Here is an 18,717-nt window from a genome sequence, read left to right as displayed (position 1 = left end):
CCCTAGAAGGACTGGAGTGTGGGATACATTAGAGGAAATCTGAGCACAAGCTGTGCTAAGGACCCTCGGGGTGTTAGCACCTAGCCTGCTTCCCAGTATGGATGAGCAGATCATTATAAGAAGCAGGAAAACAGCCTGTCTGAGCTAATGAGGGTTCAAGGATGGGCTCGTCGACTATAATGAGCATTGAAGGGCTGATGCTGCCTTGAACACAACCCTAAGTTCAGGCTGAACTCACAACACAGGCCAGCTCAGAGGAGGTGACAGATGTCTCTCCTGATCTACAGACAGGGCCAGAATTAGTTATATCTGTGCCTGGGGTAAAGATCACAAATCAAACCCAGGGCATGAGTCACGGGACCAAGCTAACTCAATTCTGATGTGCAGTGCAGGGTAGAGTAGGGCAGAGAAGGTGCTCACTCACTTTTTAACTACATGCTAAGCTTTATTATTTCATCCGGAAACGGTTGCTGCCAGTGCCCTCTGGAGTTAAGATCTCTGGGCAAAGTTGCTGTAGTCCTGCCTACTTATGGTTTTGCTTTCTTAACTACTTGGAATTGGGTGTAAAGGCAGGTTCTCATGCACTCAGTACTACAGTGCCTGATTGATTGTCAAGAAGAATATCCCCTTAACTTCATAACTCACCTTTCCTTTAAGATAGAACTCAAGTCTCAAGTGTTGGGGCACCTAGGTGGCACAGTTGATAGAGTGCCAGTCCTGGAATCAGGAAGACCTGGGTTCAAATTCAGCCTCAAACACTTGCTAGCTGTGTGACCCTGGGTAAGTTGCTTAATCCTGTTTGCTTCAGTTTCCTCATCTATAAAATGAGCTAGAGAAGGGAATGCCAAACTGCTCCAGTATCTTTGCAAGAAAACTCCAAATGGGGTCCTGAAGAGTCAGACACAATTGAAACACCTGAACAACAAATCTTATCTCCTCCTAGAACCTTTCTCTAACTATTCTGGTTCACAGTAATTTCAAAGTCTATGAAATTCAAAACATTTATGGACTCCTGGACCAGAGGCAACCTTTTTGGCCCCTGAATACACATAGCATTTTGATCTTCCTTTTTTTTCATGCACAGAGCAGGTGTTCTTCCCTTTTTTTGTGTTATGGACCCTCTCTGGCAGTTTGGTAAAGCCTGTGAACTCCTCAGAATAATGTTTTTAAGTGTGTAAAATAAAACACAGAATTACACAGGAAAGTAATTATATTGAAATATAGTTATCAAAATATTGAAAAAAAACCTTCACAGACCCCATTTAGAACCACCAACTTAGGGTATATTTTATAATAAAGGTTCCCCCCCCCCGCCTTTTTGGTACATCTTGACAGGCAATGTGGTAGAATGCAAAGGACATTTGATAGGGAGTTGGCAGAGATCATGCCTCTGACACTAGCTGTGAGACTATGGGTCAGTCATTTTTCCTCTCTAGGCTCAATGTCCTCACCTATAACCCCTACCTCCACAGGGTTTGTTGTGAAGTTCAAATGACACTATGCCCATAAATGTTTTGTAAACCTTGAAGCAAGACAACAACACTAGCTGAAATGAAGATAGCTCTTATTGGACTGTAAGAGGGTAGGAACTCATTTCTTTTTTATCTTCCCCATAGGTAGAACAGAGTAGGCAGTTTAGTTGTGCAATGACTGTGGCATTTCTGATTTTGCTATTTTAATTTTCATGTGTGTATGAGCCCAAACAATAAGTATTTATTAAGTACCTACTGTGTGCCAGGCACTGTCATAGGAGTTGAGAGCAGAAAATGGAAACATCTTTGCCTTTAAGAAGCTTACATTCTTTTAGGAATGAACAGATCAAGATAGCTATAAGGTACTTTTTTGAGGGGTGATGGTGATGAATGAATAAAAAAGAAAAAAACATCTATTAAGTGCTTACTATGTACAAAGCTAAGTGCTAGAGATAGAAATAGACATTCCTCCCCTTAGGGAACTCACATTAATTAGGGAAGACAATAGGCATGGGAGAATTCAGCTAGGAGGTGGAGAGAAGGGCACAGAGGTCATAAAGATGCAGGTACAGGGCTGATGTCAAAGCCTGAGAGTCCTTAGGATGCATGGGGCATTTACCCTGGTCCCCCATTATTAGAAGTGGAGAATGGGTCAGGGAGGAAAGGAGGTTCTGGATTCTATCTGGTGGGGGTGGCAATGAATGTTCAATGTCCTTGCTAGTAGGAGAAAAGGTGACAGGGGCATAGGTAAGAAGCTTAGGAGTAGGTCCTGGGGGTGGAGAGGGGATGTGGTGTCCTGTTGGGCATCAGTTCAACTATCTACCTTCTGGATGCCCTTGGATGGGGTCTGGTATCAGCCTGTGTGTATGTGTGGAGGAGTGAGAAAACAGAAGCTTCCAACAGGCATCAACTATAGCTGGGGACCTCCAGGTGCCCCCCAATGGGGGTCTGGAGGCCCATTGGCAGCACAGGGGGACACAGAGACCCTGCTGTGACTGGGAATCAGGAAAGACCCTCAAGTAGAAAGCACTGCCTTTAGCTGAGTCCTAAAAGGGGTCTAGGGTATCTAAGAGGCAAGAGGTAGGTGTATAACTTGACTTTTCTTCAGCTGGATTATAAAACCCAGAAAGCCAGGGTCTATGCTATTAAATTCTTTGTAGCATTCAAGGCCCCAGCATGGGGCTGGACTTGTAGCGGATATTATTGAATGAAACTGCAGAGAGACCTTTTCATGATGGAATGACCCATGAGGAAGACGACAGAGGAAGAGAGACACATCCTGATAGTAGACACTGCCACAACCTAACATAACAATTACAGGCAATGCGCCGTATCAGTAACCACAATAGGCAGTCAAATTCTGGGGCTTTTCTGTGATGGCCTCCTTGAGGCCAGCAGACCAGACCTGAGAAAGAATGACTTAACACTTTGTGTTACTTTGTGGGGTCTCAGCCACCTTCAGAAAACATGCCCTTTGCCAAGAGGCAGAGAACTAACTAAAGGCAACATGAGTCACCAGGGAGAAATGAAAATTGTGTCCAGGCTGGAAAATAATCCATTTGAAAATGACACATACACTTCTAGAATACATTTCCACCCTCCTCTGATCTGAGGAAAGAGCTATCGCACACCCACACCCTTTCTCACACATGTACACACACGTAGACAGCATGACAGGAACAAAAAACTTATTTCTTGTCTCCAAGGCTGAAATAATGCACAAAGGAATGGACAAATTTGGACCTGTAGCTAGAGGTCTCTCTCCATCTGCCTCTCAAAATCTCTCTCTCAATCCCTCAGTCTCTTCTCTCTGTCTTAATCTCTCTGCCTCTGTTTGTCTCTTTGTTTCTCTCTCTCTCTCTCAATATTCCTATCAGTCTCTGTCTCTCTGTCCTTGTTTATGTCTTTCTCTCCCTTCCCTCCAACCTCAGGTTTTGTGACCTGGGTTTGACCCATGGATTTTATTGTGAGGAGACAGTGCGTGGGGTGGTGGTGGTACTGTAGAGGGAGAGAGCTAACCCAGGTTTCGTGGCATCTGGGATTTAGTACAGCCCCTGCTGCTTATTTGCTGTCCGACCTGGAGAAATCATTAAGCAATAAATGAATCATTATTGTTATTGTTGAATTATTTCAGTCATGTCCAACCCTTCATGACTCCATTTGGGATTTTCTTGGCAAAGATACTAGAGTGCTTTACCATTTCCTTCTCTAGCTCCTTAAATATGAGGAAACTGAAGAAAACAGGGTTAACTGACTTGCCCAGGGTGACATAGCTAGTAAGCTTCTGAGGCCAGATTTGAACTCAAGAAGATAAGTCTTCCTGACTCCAGGCCTGGTACTCTATCCGCTGTGCTACTTAGCATTTATTAATCACTTACTATGTACAAGGAGCTAGAAACATGAAGAAATGAAACAATCTTTATCCTCAAGGGACTTACATTCCGTAGGGATGACAATATGCACACGAATACACAAGACACATACAGAAATATATACAATACACTTTTTTTTTTTTGTAGGGGATGACACTACCTGATGGAGAAGGGAAAGGAATCAGGAAAGGCTTTACATAGGAGGTATCATTTGAGCAGAGTTTTGAAGGAACCATAGGATACTAAGAGAAGAAATGAGGTGAGAGTGTGTTCTAGGCATGAGAGAAAGAAGTCTCTCAAAGGTGCAGAGATGAGAAATTTAATGTTGGGCCAGTTTTTCTGGAAGAGATGTAATATAGAATAGGGTTGGAATAATAGTTCAGGGCTAGGCTATGAAGGTTTTCAAAAAGCTAAAGAGAAGGTTTTTTATCCTGAATCAATAGAGCCACTGGAATTTATTGAGTAGGGGAGTGACATTTTAGGAAAATCACTTGGGTAGCTGAGATGGATTGGAGAGGGGATCAGCTTGAGAGAGGGAGACCAGTTAGGAAGCTTTTGCAGTAGTCCAGGTGAAACAAGATGGCAGCCTACACCAGATGGATGTCTGTGTGAATAGAGAGGAGGGGGGCTGATCAGAGGGATGTTGCAGAATTGGATGGGTACGTAGGGTGAGGGCCAATGTGGCATCGAGGATAATGCCAATGTTGCTAACCTGAGTGACTGGAAGGATGGTTTCTTTAGGGCAGTAGAGAATTGGAAAGGGAGAAGGGTTTGGAGGGAAAGATGATGTTTAGTTTAGGATAATGTTGAATTTGATTTGTCTATGGGAAATCAAGTTTGAAACATCCAATGGGCAGTAGGTGCTGTGAGACCAACGTTCAGGAGAGAGATTAGATATTGATTTGGGAGTTAATTATTTTTTATTTATTTAATTAAATTAATTAATTTAATTAATTGAACTCGGGAACTTGTGCGGGTGGTGAGTGAATGTAGGGAGACTAGAAGAGGGTTCAGGATAGAATTCTGGGACATCTCCATGTTTAAGGGAAATGCTATGGAAGGAGACTGAGAAGGAATGGTCAGATAGGCAGAAAGAGAGGATGATGTCATGAAAACCCATAAATTCTATGTATAACATTTCAGGTAATTCACATAAACTTGATTTGGGGGCCAGGAATGGGGGAAAATACTTGGAATCCCTGATGTTGGGGAGGATAAGGCCGGTTGACATCTTGTGTGTCTTCACTAAGCCTGGCACCAATATGGTGAGCTCCTGGAAGTGTAAGGCCACTGGACTGTCCAAGGAGGGGCCAACTGGCCAGAATTTTTAAAAACTGGGCAGGTCAAAGCTTTCATGCTGGTCACTATTGGGATCAGGCTGCTGAGTGACTGCTATACTTCCAGCATGGGTGAGATTGGTCTTAAAACAAAAAACTATTGATATCAATACTCCTAAACCCCAAATCTGACCACGCCCCCACCCTCCCTTCAATAATCTTCAGTAGACCTCAAATATTTCTAGGATAAAATGCAAAATCCTTTGCCTGCCTGGTATTTAAAAACCTCACTGCAGCCTACCTTCACACATATTTCACATTCTAGCCAGATTGGCCTTCTAGCTATTCCCCAGACATATATATATATATATTTTTTTTTGCAAAGCCTGTTCCCCCATGTCTGGAATGTGCCTTTAAGAATCTCTAGTCACTAACTCCCTTTAAAGCCCAGCTTGTCTGCCACTGCCTTTGCAAGGTCAATGCCTAACACTCTTATTTGTTATCTCAAATTTTTTTATTCCTCTGTATACATTGTGTCTCCTTCTTATCCCTTCCCTCTTTGCAGAACATAAGCTCCTTGAAGGCAGGTACTATTTAATTTTCTTCTTTGTTCGCTGAAGACTTATCACCCCTGCCATGCACATAGTAGGTGCTTTATAAACATTTGTTGTGTTGAAATGAGTTGAATAAACTCTTGGGTTTTAGTTTCCACATCTAAAGGGGTGTAACTAGAAACCCTGCACTTTTAAAGTGGAACATCTGTATAGCTAAAACCTGAGACTAGTCCAGTCATTCAGTTCCATCCAATAAATATTTTTCCACACCTACTTTGTGCAAGGTGGTGTGAAGAGGGAGAGGCAGCTCAGAATAGGAGATAGAGAGCCAGTCTTAGACCTGGGTTTAAATTCTCTCTCTAACATATGTAGGCTGTGTGACCCTGGACAAGTCATTTCACCTTTTATTCTCCCCCTCCTTCTTAACCCCCCCCCCTTCTCCACTCTGTAAGACTAGAAAATAAAGTATAAGTGCCATTCTGCAATGGTAGAGGAAGTTTCCTCATTGGAAATTTCCACATACCAGTGAAATCACAAGTTCAAAACAACATAGGTACAAGATATTATTCTAGGCACTGGAAATACAAAGGCAAAAAAACCCTGAACCAGGGGTTAGTAACCTGTTTTTATGTGTCATGATCCTCTTTGGCAGTCTGATAAAGCTTATGCACTTTTTCTCAGAAGAATGATTTTAAATGCATAAAATAAAACAGAGGATTGTATGAAAACCCAATTATATTGAAAGTTAGCAATACATATGCATGATATTTATACACATACATATATGTATCGTGTGTATATACACATACATATATGTATGTGTATACATATGGAGAGAGAGAGAGAGACAGAGAGAGAGAGAGAGGAGAGAGGAGAGAGAGAGAGAGAGAGAGAGAGAGAGAGAGAGAGAGAGAGAGAGAGAGAGAGTTATGACCGCAGGTTAAGAACCCCTGCCCTAAATAGTTCCTGCCCTCAGGGAGCTTACATTCTAAGAATGAAACTAAACATGATGCAGTGGACCTCTAGTTTTGATTCTGACCACTTTGAATTAACCACTTTTCCTGAGGTAACTCATATCCTCCCTGAATTTGCTGTCTGGATCTCCAGATTCTCTTTTGTTGTTCAGGACTGGCTCAGGTTATCTCAGAATTGAATAACTGCTTTTGTGTGTATGTTGTGAAGGGGGTGGGGAGGAGGGGAGGAGGATAATGCCCTCTCATTCTAGGGGAATAGCGGGGATAGTTGAGCTGGTTCTATGCTTCCCCTGGATTTTCTAAAATTGATCCACTCCCAACAATCCTTCAGAACTTTAGGACTGGCTGAATCTGAAGACGGGATCCCACAATGATTTGGGGACAGAGCGGTGTTTTCAGGCCTGGACCATTTCCTGAAGGGGCTCTAGAAAGCAGAGGGGGCTGCAACTTGCTAAGAAGTCAGTCCAAGGGCAACTACTCTGTGAAAAATGAAATTCGGTATCCTGAAGCTAATGGCCAGACTTGGGGTGGGGAACCTTCAGCCTCAAGGCCATATGTGGCCCTCTAGATCCTCAAGTGCGGCCCTTTGACTGAATCCAAATTTCACAGAAATGGAATGCTGAGAATGAATGTGAAGTTTGGATTCAGTCAAAGAGCTGCACTTGAGGATCTAGAGGGCCACATGTGGCCTTGAGGCCGAAGGTTCCTCATCCCTGGGCCAGACACTAGGTGGCAGGCAAAAAAAATGGTTTAACAGCAGAGATACTTGTCTGAAAGCTCACAATACAGTGATGGGCTAACACCCTCTAGTTTAGAGACACTAGGCACTCATTTGCTGGCAGCCTTTCATCAAAGGCTGTAATGCTTTTTCTAGAAAAAAAACAAAAAAAACCCTAAGTACCCCTCCTCAAAACTATGGTACCATACTTGTAACAAAATGGAGTTGAAAATTATTAGACTAAAGAATTATAACACTTTAAAAATGGAAAACAAGCTTTTTCCATTATTTTATTTACCCGGGTTAAAAAAAACCAACCTGCTTAAAATGTATTTCAAGGTCAAAATATAAAAATAATCCATTAATAGATTGTTAGAAGTAGAAGGAAACTTAGAGATAATTTACTTCAGTCTCCTTCTTTGACAGATGAGAAAATTGAGGTCCAGAGAAGCTAAATGATGCTTAAAGTCACATAGCTAGTTAGAGGCAAAGCTTGTCTCTCCTATTAACTAGGATAACACCAGACCCTTTTCTGAATGGCACAGCCTGTGGGAGTGGAGCAGCCAATGTGGGGGAGTGATCAGTGTTGAGCCCAAGAGTAGGGCACATGGCTGAGTGGTGGCCAGGGAGGCTTTGGAGGCTGCAGATGTGGAGATAGCACCTCCCTCTTATCCATTCTGGAGTCCTGTCACAGCTTACTAATTTTTCTCTCCACTTCCAGTCTCTCTACCTTACAATCCATCCTCCACATAGCTGCCCAAAAAAGTTTCCTAAAGTCTAAAAATGTCACCCAGTTGCTCAGGATCACACTTTAGCTTGTCATTTACAACCCTCACAAATTGGCTCTAGTTTTTCCAAGTTTATTTCAAGTTACTTCGTTTACTGACCCACTTAATGTTCCCAGAACTCAGTATGTAATCTCTTGCCTCTTGGCCTTTGCAAGGACAGTGTCTGGTGTTTGGAATGAACTTCCTTCTTCTTTCTCAAGAATTCTTGTGAAAAGGGAGTGCTCATCAACCAAACCACTTAAATTAAGAGATAACATGCTCAGTTACCTTAAAGAGGGCAGAACAAGAGTTAATCAACTCCTCAAAGATTTTAGATGAAGCATGAAAAGAACTTCCTGGAGCAATCTGGCTGGAAGAGCATTCAAATTGACTGAGGAAACTTAGTCATACCCTGTGGGGTCTTTTATAAAATGGCAGACCGTGCAAAACCAGGAAATGGAGATTCAGAAACCAAAGGAAAGTGAGATCTCTCCTCCCATCTCTTACCTGGGAAATGGCACATCTCAGAGTTCCCAGACCTTCGGATTATAGCCTCATGCTAGGCCCTAGTCCCATATTTCTTCACCCGAGAAGGAAAGAACAAACACACAGAAGCAAAGGAGCAGATGCCATGTTGCCATGGCCAGATTGGGGGGTTGGGGGGAGATCAAGGCTCAAGACTTCCCTCACCGTGTGGCATCTTCCTCACCCCAATGAAGCCTCAGGAAAGATGGCCCAAATCATTCTGTCAGTGCCTTTTGTAAGCATCTCAGTTCTGGCTCCTGAGCCAATCAAAAGGCTCCTCTTCTTCATGTGGTAAGCAGACCTGAAACAGTACTTGCCCATACTCTGAGCTCCACATGGGGATTGCATCAGCAGAGTACACTGCACATGCTCATAAGGAAGGGTTCATTGGACAGTCCGTCCCATTACACTACCTTCCTTCAAGGTTCAAGTCAGGCATTAATCAACAGCAATAATGATAATTATCATTGATATAGCTCTTCAAAGCTTTCAAAACACTTTACGTAGGTTGTCTCAGTTAATGTTCACAACTACCCTAATATTATTATCCCCATTTTGTAGATGAGGAAACTGAGGCAGAGAAGTGATGTAAATTTCTTAGGGGGGATTTGATCGCAGCTCTTCCTATTCCCAAATTAAGATCTCTACCCTCTAGGTCACCCAGTCATTTCCTGATGTATTCCTCATTAAAATTCAGTTGTAAATCCTCTGGATCCCTGAAATCTCAATCCTCTGACTAAACCCATAGGATCGATGATCTTGTGGTCTTTCCTGTACCTCTCTTTTTACCTGCTGTACCCCCAAGAAGTTTCTTGAGGGCAAGGTCTCTTCTCCATTTTCTTTTTGTATCCCTGGTATGGGGCACCATGTCTTGCACACAGTAGGTCCTCAACAAATGTTTGTTGGCTTGGATTGGCTCCTTAGCCCGTAGGTACTAAAAGTTTGGACTCCCAGGCTAGGGCAGAAGGAAAGTGGAGTGGTTTATTTCTGCTTGCCAAACCACTTCTGCAAAACCTTAAGTGTTTCCAATCATGTGCCTTGAGTACTGATTGGGCAATTTGGCCCCACATCTGGAGAGTCCTAGAGGCATCTTTGCATGGATCAGCATATGCTTTGCAAAAAAGATATTGATGGCAATTTTTGTTGCTTTCATGATTTTAATATGAAATTTAGTAGGTGTGACTTTGGGCAAATCATTTAAACTCTCAATGCTTTTACCATTTACCATCTCTAAGATTCTAAGGTGTGAAGAAGGAAAGTTTCCTCTTCAGGAATTCCCCATACTGATAACAGAACAGGTTCTCCCCCAATGCTTATCCTCCTTCCATTCTTGTTAACTTTTTTTTTAAAACCAGTACATTTTGAGGTCTGTTTTTAATTATCGAATTTAATCCATTTTATGAATCCATTGGAGTATATAGTGGTTTCTAAGTCATAATTAAGCTTTTCTACTTGTTGTGATAAATTACTGATGCTAAATTTGCAAATGGGCTAGTTTCCCAGAAGTGGGTTATTGCTACATACGTCAGTATATAACATCTAGCTTTTTTGGTGGAGTCTGGATAACATTCATTTTATCATGAAAAGGAGAAGAAATAGGAGATGGCCACATTATTGCACCTGCCCTTGTTATCTTAGCAGTACAGCTAGCTCCCACTCTGGAAAGAGAGACCCTCAGGCATGTTCCATGGATGCCTGTTTCAGATTTCAACTCTGGATCAACATTAAAGACATGGTTATATTCAATTTCTAATCTCAGGCGAGTCAAGAGTTGCAGTGCTTTAGACTTGGTCCTCATTTTCTTTTATCTTCAATCATGAACTTGAGTAAGATAAAGACCAATGATAAGAACCCTCAATGTTCTCTGCTAGCGGAAATTCTACTTTAGAGACATTCAAAATTAGAGGATCATAGAATTATTTATTGAGAACTTGAAGGGACCTCACATGTCATCTAGTGCAAACCCTTTATTTTATACATGAGGAAACTGAGGTCCAGGGAAGTACAGGGGCTTGCCCAAGGTCACACCTACAGAAGGTATGCTGATAATTGTGTAACAGCTAGCTCTCTGAAAAAAAAATGTACCCATGATAAACTTTTATATTTAATTTGCATTATTAATATTTTCACATCACTTTCTGAAGTCTAGGCAATCAACAAAACAATAAATAAAGCCCTAATTTGCATAGTTTACAAAATGTAATAATCAGCTTCAGAGCTGGCTGCCGCACAACCTGTGGACAGCTTGTCAGGTGCAGAGGCTCCCTTTGGACCTAAGAGCTCTGATTCCAGGGCCAGTACTTTTTCCATAGTTTCTCACCCATGACGATCTGTATGGAGGAGGGATAAAATCCATCCACTAAAATGGTGCTGGCCACAAGAAACCACCAAATGCTAAAACATCAATGGAAACTTGGAGAATCACCCTCACACACTGAGCACCACCAATGTCCTACTTCAGAAGGAATACAAGACCATGGGAAAAGTGTGGTCTTTGATCTTGAAGAGGACTCTGATGGCTCAAAGATGCAGATACCACACCACTAACGTGCCCTGCTCTCTCTGCTATGTGTATTTGTGTACCATGAACCTGCGCTTTTTATATACGCGATATGTATTATATATAATGCAATGTAATTATATAGCATGTATTATATAATAGAGCACTTACAGAGCATTTTAAGGTTTGAGAAATGCTTTGCAATATCATCATCTAACAACAATCTTGGGAGGTAGACAGACAGACATTAAGTGACTTGTCCAGAGTCGTGTAGATAGTAAGTGTCTAAGGCTGTATTGGAACTCAGGTTTTCCTAATTCTAGGCTCAGCACTCTATCCACTGTGCTCTCACCCCCCCCCAAACATACACATTTATACATACACACATACACAAACATGTATACATATATGTGCATATAAAAATGTGTATATGTATGCATATACGTAATATGCATGTGCATACATGCCTGTGTGTATGTATCTCCTTTGATCTCTCTGCCACATATACATATATGCATATATACATGTATTATATTATTGTGTCTATATTTCGTTTACATATTGTCTCCCCCATAATATGAGATCCTTGAGAGCAGGGGGTGTGTTTTTTGTTTGCTTGTTTTTGTTTTTGCCTTTCTTTGTAATCCCCAGAGTTTATCACAATGCCTGGCAAACAGAAGGCATATTGGGGTCTGTGCACCAAGTATGCCCTCGTATATACATACACGCATGGACATCTATCTATCTGTCTGCCTGCCTCTTCTTTGGTCTCTCTCTCTCTCATCTTTTTTATACTATGGACTCCTAGAGGGAAAGAAGACCACCTATCATTGAATTGTAGAACATCAGATCTTGAACTCACCTTAGAGATGGTCTAGTGAAGAGAGTAGAGGCAGAACTTCCCCCCCCCCCGGAATGCAAACCCTCATTTTGCAGAGAGGGAAAAGGAGGTCCAGAGTAGTTGAATGATTTTCCCAAGGTCACATGGTGAGTTACTAACCAGCCAGGTTGGTACATGAATTCAGGTATTTTGATTTCTCTTCCATTTTGTGCCATGGCTCATGTCCTTACTAGGTAACTTCCCAACAGACCACCCTGTCATTTAATGATGATGATGTAATGGCATTCTTCTCTACAAGACTGCACTCTGCCTTTGGGCTCAAGGTGGATGAGTGTGGCTTTCTGGAGGCGGCTGATTCTTTCTTAGACTGAATCTGTGATTTCACTGATATAGGGAACGCCTGGTAAGGGAACTCCCTCTACCAATGCACATGGGCAATTGTTCTGCAATGTATTGTCTTATAGCTATGCCTAGGGTGCTGAGTTCCTCAGTCACTAAGCCAGAGTGTGTCAGAAGTGGAGTTTGAACCCTGGACATTCTGACTTGGAGGCCAGTTTTCTATGGACTATGTTAGGTTGCCATTCTGGGTGAGTGTTAACCACTTGCAATCTCACACACTTAAGACTGATGATGACAGTCAGTAGTCACTGGTGAAATTGCCTCCTAATTAGCTTCTTCATTAGCTGTACTAATTTACATCTTAATTAGCCTTAATGGAGCATAATAACGAATCCCAACGTTTGGCTCTCTTGTTACCATAGCATAGAAAGGATAGAAGGCCTGTAATACTAAACGTGATGCCAGTCTAATGAGGGAGCCTGGCAGGGGACCCAGTAGGGAATTTTGCTTCTGGCAGTAAAAGAGGAGACACAGGTCCTGACATTTAGTTTCCTAGAATTGTAGCCCATCCATCTCAGGAACGGTCTTTTATCCTTTTCTCCTTTCATCAAGATAGCCCAAGGCACAAGGCCATAAGTCTAGTCAGCTGGCTTGAAATACCCCTACAGGAAGCTACCACCCTCATTAAAGACTGTTCAGATCACATCAACCTAGAATGTTAGAGCCAGATAGCACTTTAGATATTATTTAGCTTCATCTCGTTATTTTAAGGATAAGGTGGGGATAAGAAGTAAAATTCCACAGTGAGTTAGTGGCAATATCCAGAAAGTCTTCCCACCTTCAATGCAAGGAAACAAATAAAATAAACATTTTAGAATCAAGAGGATCTGAGTTAGAATTCTATCTCAGACATTTACTAGCTTTGTGACCCTGGGCAAGCCACTTCACCTTTATCTACCTCAGTTTGCTCATCTGTAAAATGAGGACAATAAAAGCACCTACCTCACATGTCTGTTGTGAAAATAAAAAAAATGAACATATATAAGGCACTTTGCAAATCTTAAGGACTATACAAATGCTAGCTATCATTAAATGCCTACTGTATAAAGGACACTAATACTAGGTAGTAGGGGAAATACAAAGACAAGCCATCCTCCCTGTTCTCAAGTTGCTGACTAGTCCAATAGCTGTAATACAAGAGATTACATTAGAAGGTTTGAAAACCACAAGACAAAATGTCAGGTAAGGTCTGAGAGGGATGGTCAACACTGAGCCCTGGAGAAAGTCACAGATAAGGTCCAGATTACAAACATGGGAGACAGGTGGGATGTGGTCAGAAGTAACATAGAAAAAATGTAGAAGTAGAAAAGGGATTTCAGGGTGCTTTATTTGGCCTCATGTCTTAGGTTAAAGCAAATATCTCGGTTTGGGATTTTGAGAAAATTGGTACTCAGGAAATGATACAATCACGAGCTCTATCATTATGTAATGCAGCGAGCAGACAGACTAAGCCTATATACACTGATATAAAAAGACAGACTTGTCCTTGCACATTCAAGAAACTTATCTCAGCTTGAAGGGGAAGGAGACAAGATGGGGAGGGAACATGCTCAAATTTGGGGTTCAGATGGCAATATTATGTACTGTAAGACTGGGCTTGGTTGAGAACAGATAATTGGTGCCAGATGTAGGAGGGGGCATTCCTAATCAGACCTAGATGTGGTGGAAAAGTTATTGAGGGGCTCCTTATTGATATACCAGGCTTGGGTGAAACTAGGGGAGGTTTCTTTATCAGGACCACAAAGTGGTGGGAAGATCTGACTAAGGTAACAGAAGGAAGACGACTCCAGGCCCCTGCAGCAGGTCAAGAATTCATCCAAGCCAAAAGCTGCAAGCCTTAGCTGCCTGACATAGAATTAACAGTAGGAAAGCGTAAACTGTCAGTTTGTCTTCTGTGCTTCTAGGGGCATTAAGAACACTTAGCCTAAGTGACTCTATATTGGAGTCCTATCTTTATAAACATACTATCAAGCAATATCCATGACAAACAATAACATTGAACAATAATCATAACTTCAAAAATTTTAAGTTTACAATTATCACAAGGGGGAAAGTAATTCACAAAATGACCAAGTTGAGACTGACTCCCAGTTTGGGGTCTCTTCTACTATATATTCCCCAGTTACTTCTCCCAAATGTAAGTCATCATTGTTATTTTTCTCCATTTCAGACTCTCCTGATCCACTCAGTGGGACTAGAATGTTCATTCAATCAGCCAGCATTTATTAAGCACCTTGTATGTGTCCCACTGTCCTAGGGACTTTTTGTACAAAGACAAAATGAAAGGTGGTCACTATCATTCAATCAATGAATCAGTCAATAAGCATCTGTTAAGTGCTTACTATTGATAGGCACCATACTAAGCACTAAGGATTTAAAAAAGAATAAAAACCAGCCCCTGTCCTCAAGGAGCTTACTTTCTAATGGGGGGGGGACAATGTACAAATAAGCAAGTACATAGAAAATAAATACAGAGTAGATACAAGGTAACCTTAGAGGTGAAGGTACTAGCAGTTGCGAAGTCTGTGTAAGGACTCCTTCAGAAGGGGTCATTTGAGCAGAGTTTTGAAGGAAGACTGGGGTAACTAGAAAGATGATGGTGCCCTTACCAGTAAGAGAAAAGTTCAGGAGAAGTGTAGGATTGGGGGTGAAGGGAAGGAGAATGAGTTCATTTTTGGACATGTTGAGTTGGAGATGCCTATGGGGCATCCAGTTTGAAATACCCAATAGGCAATTGGTGATGTGAGTCTGGAGCTCAGGAGAGAGACTCCAGCTTGAGGTAGCTAAGTGGTTCAGTGAATAATGTGCTGGAACTAAAGTAAGGAAGACCTGAGTTCAAATCCATCCTCAGATACTTAATAGTTGTGTGACCCTGGGCAAGTCACTTAAACTTAGTTTCCCCATATGTAGAATGAAGATAATAATAGCACTTATCTCCCAATTGCTGTGAAGATGAAATATTTGTAGAGTGCCTTGAAAACCTCAAAGTACTATTATTATCATTATTATTATATAAACTATAAGTCTGGGAATTCTTAAGAGCTTACATTCTGATCGCTTATATAACCTCTATGCTGATATAAACATCAGATAATTTGAAGAGGAGGTGGCCCTAACTACAGAAATCAGGAAACTTCACAGAGTAGGTATAGCCAAAATGATCCTCGAAGCCAAGGATTCTAGCAGGTGAGGATGAAGTGGGGCTGCATTCTGAGTGTAACAGTAGGCACCACTGTGGAATAAGACAGTATTTTCTGTACTTTCCCTTCTCATCCCAACTTAGCCACTGCTTCTGAGCACATGCTCTTGTGGCTCATTCTTTCATGGGAAACCTAAGGGAGCCCCAAATTCAAATGTTCTGTTTTGAAGTGTTATTGGGTGATTCATAAAAAATAAACTGTGAACTTTTTGTGGTGGCAAAAGTTGGAAACTGAAGGGATATCCATCAATTGGGGAATGGCTGAACAAATTGTGGTATGTGATTGTGATGGAATACTACTGTATTCTATATAAGAAGGGACAAGCAGGATGGTTTCAGAAAAAGCTGGGAAGACTTACATGAACTGATGCAAAGTGAAGTGAGCAGAACCAGGAAAACATTGTACACAGTAACAGCAATATTGTAAGGATAATCAACTGTGAAAGACTTAGCTCTTCTGGGCAGTACAATGATCCAAGACAATTCCAAATGACTTACGATGAAAAATGCTAGTCACCTCCAGAGAAAGAACTGATGGAGTCTAAGTGCAAATTGAATTATAATTTAAAAACTTTCTTTATTACTCTTTATTTTTGTCTTGTGCTCTCTTTTGCAAAGGGCTAATATGGAAATATGTTTTGTCTGACTGCACATGTATAATCTATATCAAACTGCTTGCTTCTTAAGGAGGGAGAGAAGTTTGGGAACTCAAAAATTATAAAAAGAAATGTCTAAATTGTTTAACATGTAATTGAGAAAGAAAGAAAAACATTCTTAAAAAAGAAAAAAACCCCAATAAACTGTGACTTGATAGTCCCTGGGGAGGTGGGGTTTTTTTTTGGCTAGGCAATAGGGTTAAGTGACTTGCCCAGGGTCACACAGGTAGTGAGTATTATGTGTCTGAGGCTGGATTTGAACTCAGGTCCTCCTGACTCCAGAACCAGTGCTCTATCCACTGCACCACCTAGCTGTCCCCTCCCCCCGGGTGGGGTGTCTTAACCTCACATGCTAGAATTGTGGGGACTTAGTATAGACAATTTGTGCAATGCAAAACCCCTTGTGACTGACCCTCCAAGTACTCTCTGATCTCAAGTCATGGCAAACTCAAAGACAATGGAAACAAACTAATATATAAAAAGAGAATTAGATTTATAAAATACCATGAGCAGTAGTACAGCAAAGGAGTACATTTTTTTTCCAGAGGGAGGCAGACGACAGAAGAAAAAGCTACTTCTTAGCCATTGAAGCTGAGGGGTAGGGGAGAATCCCCTACTAGGGAGCTCCTTCCTCCAATCTGAATGCTGCAGTCCCACTTGCCTCCTGTGGATGACGATTCTGGCTGCTTCAGGGGGTATATAGCTTGTTTTCTACTTCATCAAACAGTCTCTTTCCTATTTCTTAGACTCTTCTCCCTTCCATGAGGCTTCCTGGCTGGAGATTCCTTCTCTTCCTCCTTTCACTTGCCCTGCCCAGGTAAGATCTCATCCCCTTTCCATCAAATTGCAGGCAGCTGCTTTTCCCCACGAACCTAGCTCTTTGGTCTGTGAAAACTTGTAAGTGGGGCTACACAACCCTGGGGGGATAAAGTGTGGAGGCAAGGGATGGAATGTTGAGTTTGGGAAACAGAAGGCAGGCTGATTTGTCTAGGGAGGTCAGAGAAATGAAGGTTTCTCTGGACCCACAGGCTGTGGGACATAATAATATCAACATTGAACTCACACAGCCCCTTTGTTTTCTGAAGAATTCACAGAACTATTGATTTTTGAGCCTCTTTTTCTGTTTCCTACACTGGATACTGGGGAAAAATTTTGTCATTAAAATATTATAAGGATTCAGAGTTGGAAGGTAACCTGAGAGATCATCTGTTCTAATCCCTCCATTTTACAAAGGAGGAAGTTGAAAACAGATGAAGTGACTTCCACAGAGCCAAGATTCGAATACAGGTCCTCTGAAGACACCATCATAGCATGCTTTCCATTGTACCAAACTGCCTCACTTTAGAGTTATGCAGCTGTGAGTGATGAAGACTTCGTGTTTCCCTTGTAGCTCTTCTAGGCACACTGTCATCTCTGTGTCTGTTTCTGCTCTCTCTTTCTCTGTTTCTGTCTCTCTCCTTTAGTGCTACTACAGATCACCAACTTCAACCTTGGATTACAATTTGATCTTCTAATTCCAGGTCCACTGCTTTTCTCACTACATCATAATTGGGAAAAGGGTCTTTGATTTAGGATAATGTGACAGGCCTGATATCACAAGGGAAAAAGCCAGAGAGACAAATTAATTTGCCCCCAAATCCCCCAATTCCCTCGATCATTAAGCTAGTACTAGAAATCAAGTCCCCTGAACCACAGGTCAGCTCTCCTATCCTCACCATACCATGTAGTTTCACTTTTGACACAACTATTCAATCAACTCTCTTTCAGTCTGATCATTTTGAAGGATGTGTTAATGAATGGATCACTGTACAACCATCAGGGATTGGTCAAATGGGATTAAGACGAACAAAAATCCCCAAGCAAATGGTTCTCTATCAGTTGTCCTTCCTACCTGGACACAACCAGTCTTCCAGGCTGTTCTTTTCCACGTGACCCAAAGTTGTCTGCGTTTAACAAGCAATACTTCTGTGTGACTATTGATAAGCGGCACCCCAGTTACCTGAGAAGGAGAGAAGGCAGGTGTTTGCATGAAGAATCAGTGACTGTTGAGCACTAAGAGGAGTGAGTTCTGAAAGATTAGACTGGGATTCATCCAGAGGAACATTGAGTTAATTAGATTTTCTGAGGCACCAACTAGAGTACAAATGCTCCAGGGTCTCACAGTATGAGGCAGAGTATCACACACACACACACACACACACACACACACACACACTCAGTCACCCACACACTGCAACCACATAGTAGAATTCCTTGATGACATCAGTGATGTCATCATCATCCTAACAAGCTACGTGGCACAATCCATAGACTGCCAGACGTGGAGTCAGGAAGACATGAGTTCAAATCCTGCCTTAGACACTCAGACCCCACGCGAGCCACTTCTCAGTCCCAGTTTTCTCATCTGTAAAATGAGGATAATCCAAACACTTTCCTCACAGGGTTGTGAGGCTCAAACGAAAT

The 18,717-nt window shown here is 41.8% G+C and overlaps 1 protein-coding gene across 8 annotated transcripts in view; it reads right to left on the bottom strand.

Annotated features, from left to right (window-relative positions):
* The window catches only part of HRH1 (histamine receptor H1), a 125,112-nt gene that overhangs the window by 29,966 nt on the left and 76,429 nt on the right, over nt 1-18,717 (bottom strand). For 5 of the 8 annotated variants that reach the window (XR_002323449.2, XM_020981041.2, XM_020981042.2 and 2 more), the window contains one exon: nt 18,146-18,253. The exons of 2 other annotated variants lie outside the window; for them this stretch is intronic. Coding sequence is in view for 1 of the 6 variants with exons in the window: in XM_020981045.2 (XP_020836704.2) it covers nt 18,146-18,253 (108 nt within the window). In the remaining 5 variants the exon portion in view is untranslated. Of the gene's footprint in view, nt 1-16,730; nt 17,792-18,145; nt 18,254-18,717 lie in introns of those variants that run through there. One more of the 8 variants, XR_002323451.2, reaches the window with a different exon arrangement.

The sequence above is a fragment of the Phascolarctos cinereus genome, unplaced genomic scaffold, assembly GCF_003287225.1.
Source record: "Phascolarctos cinereus isolate Bilbo 61053 unplaced genomic scaffold, phaCin_HiC Scaffold_4;HRSCAF=312, whole genome shotgun sequence".
Classification (NCBI taxonomy): Eukaryota; Metazoa; Chordata; class Mammalia; order Diprotodontia; family Phascolarctidae; genus Phascolarctos; species Phascolarctos cinereus.
The sequence above is the reverse complement of the archived record's forward strand: the minus strand, read 5'-3'. Positions and strand labels throughout refer to the sequence as shown.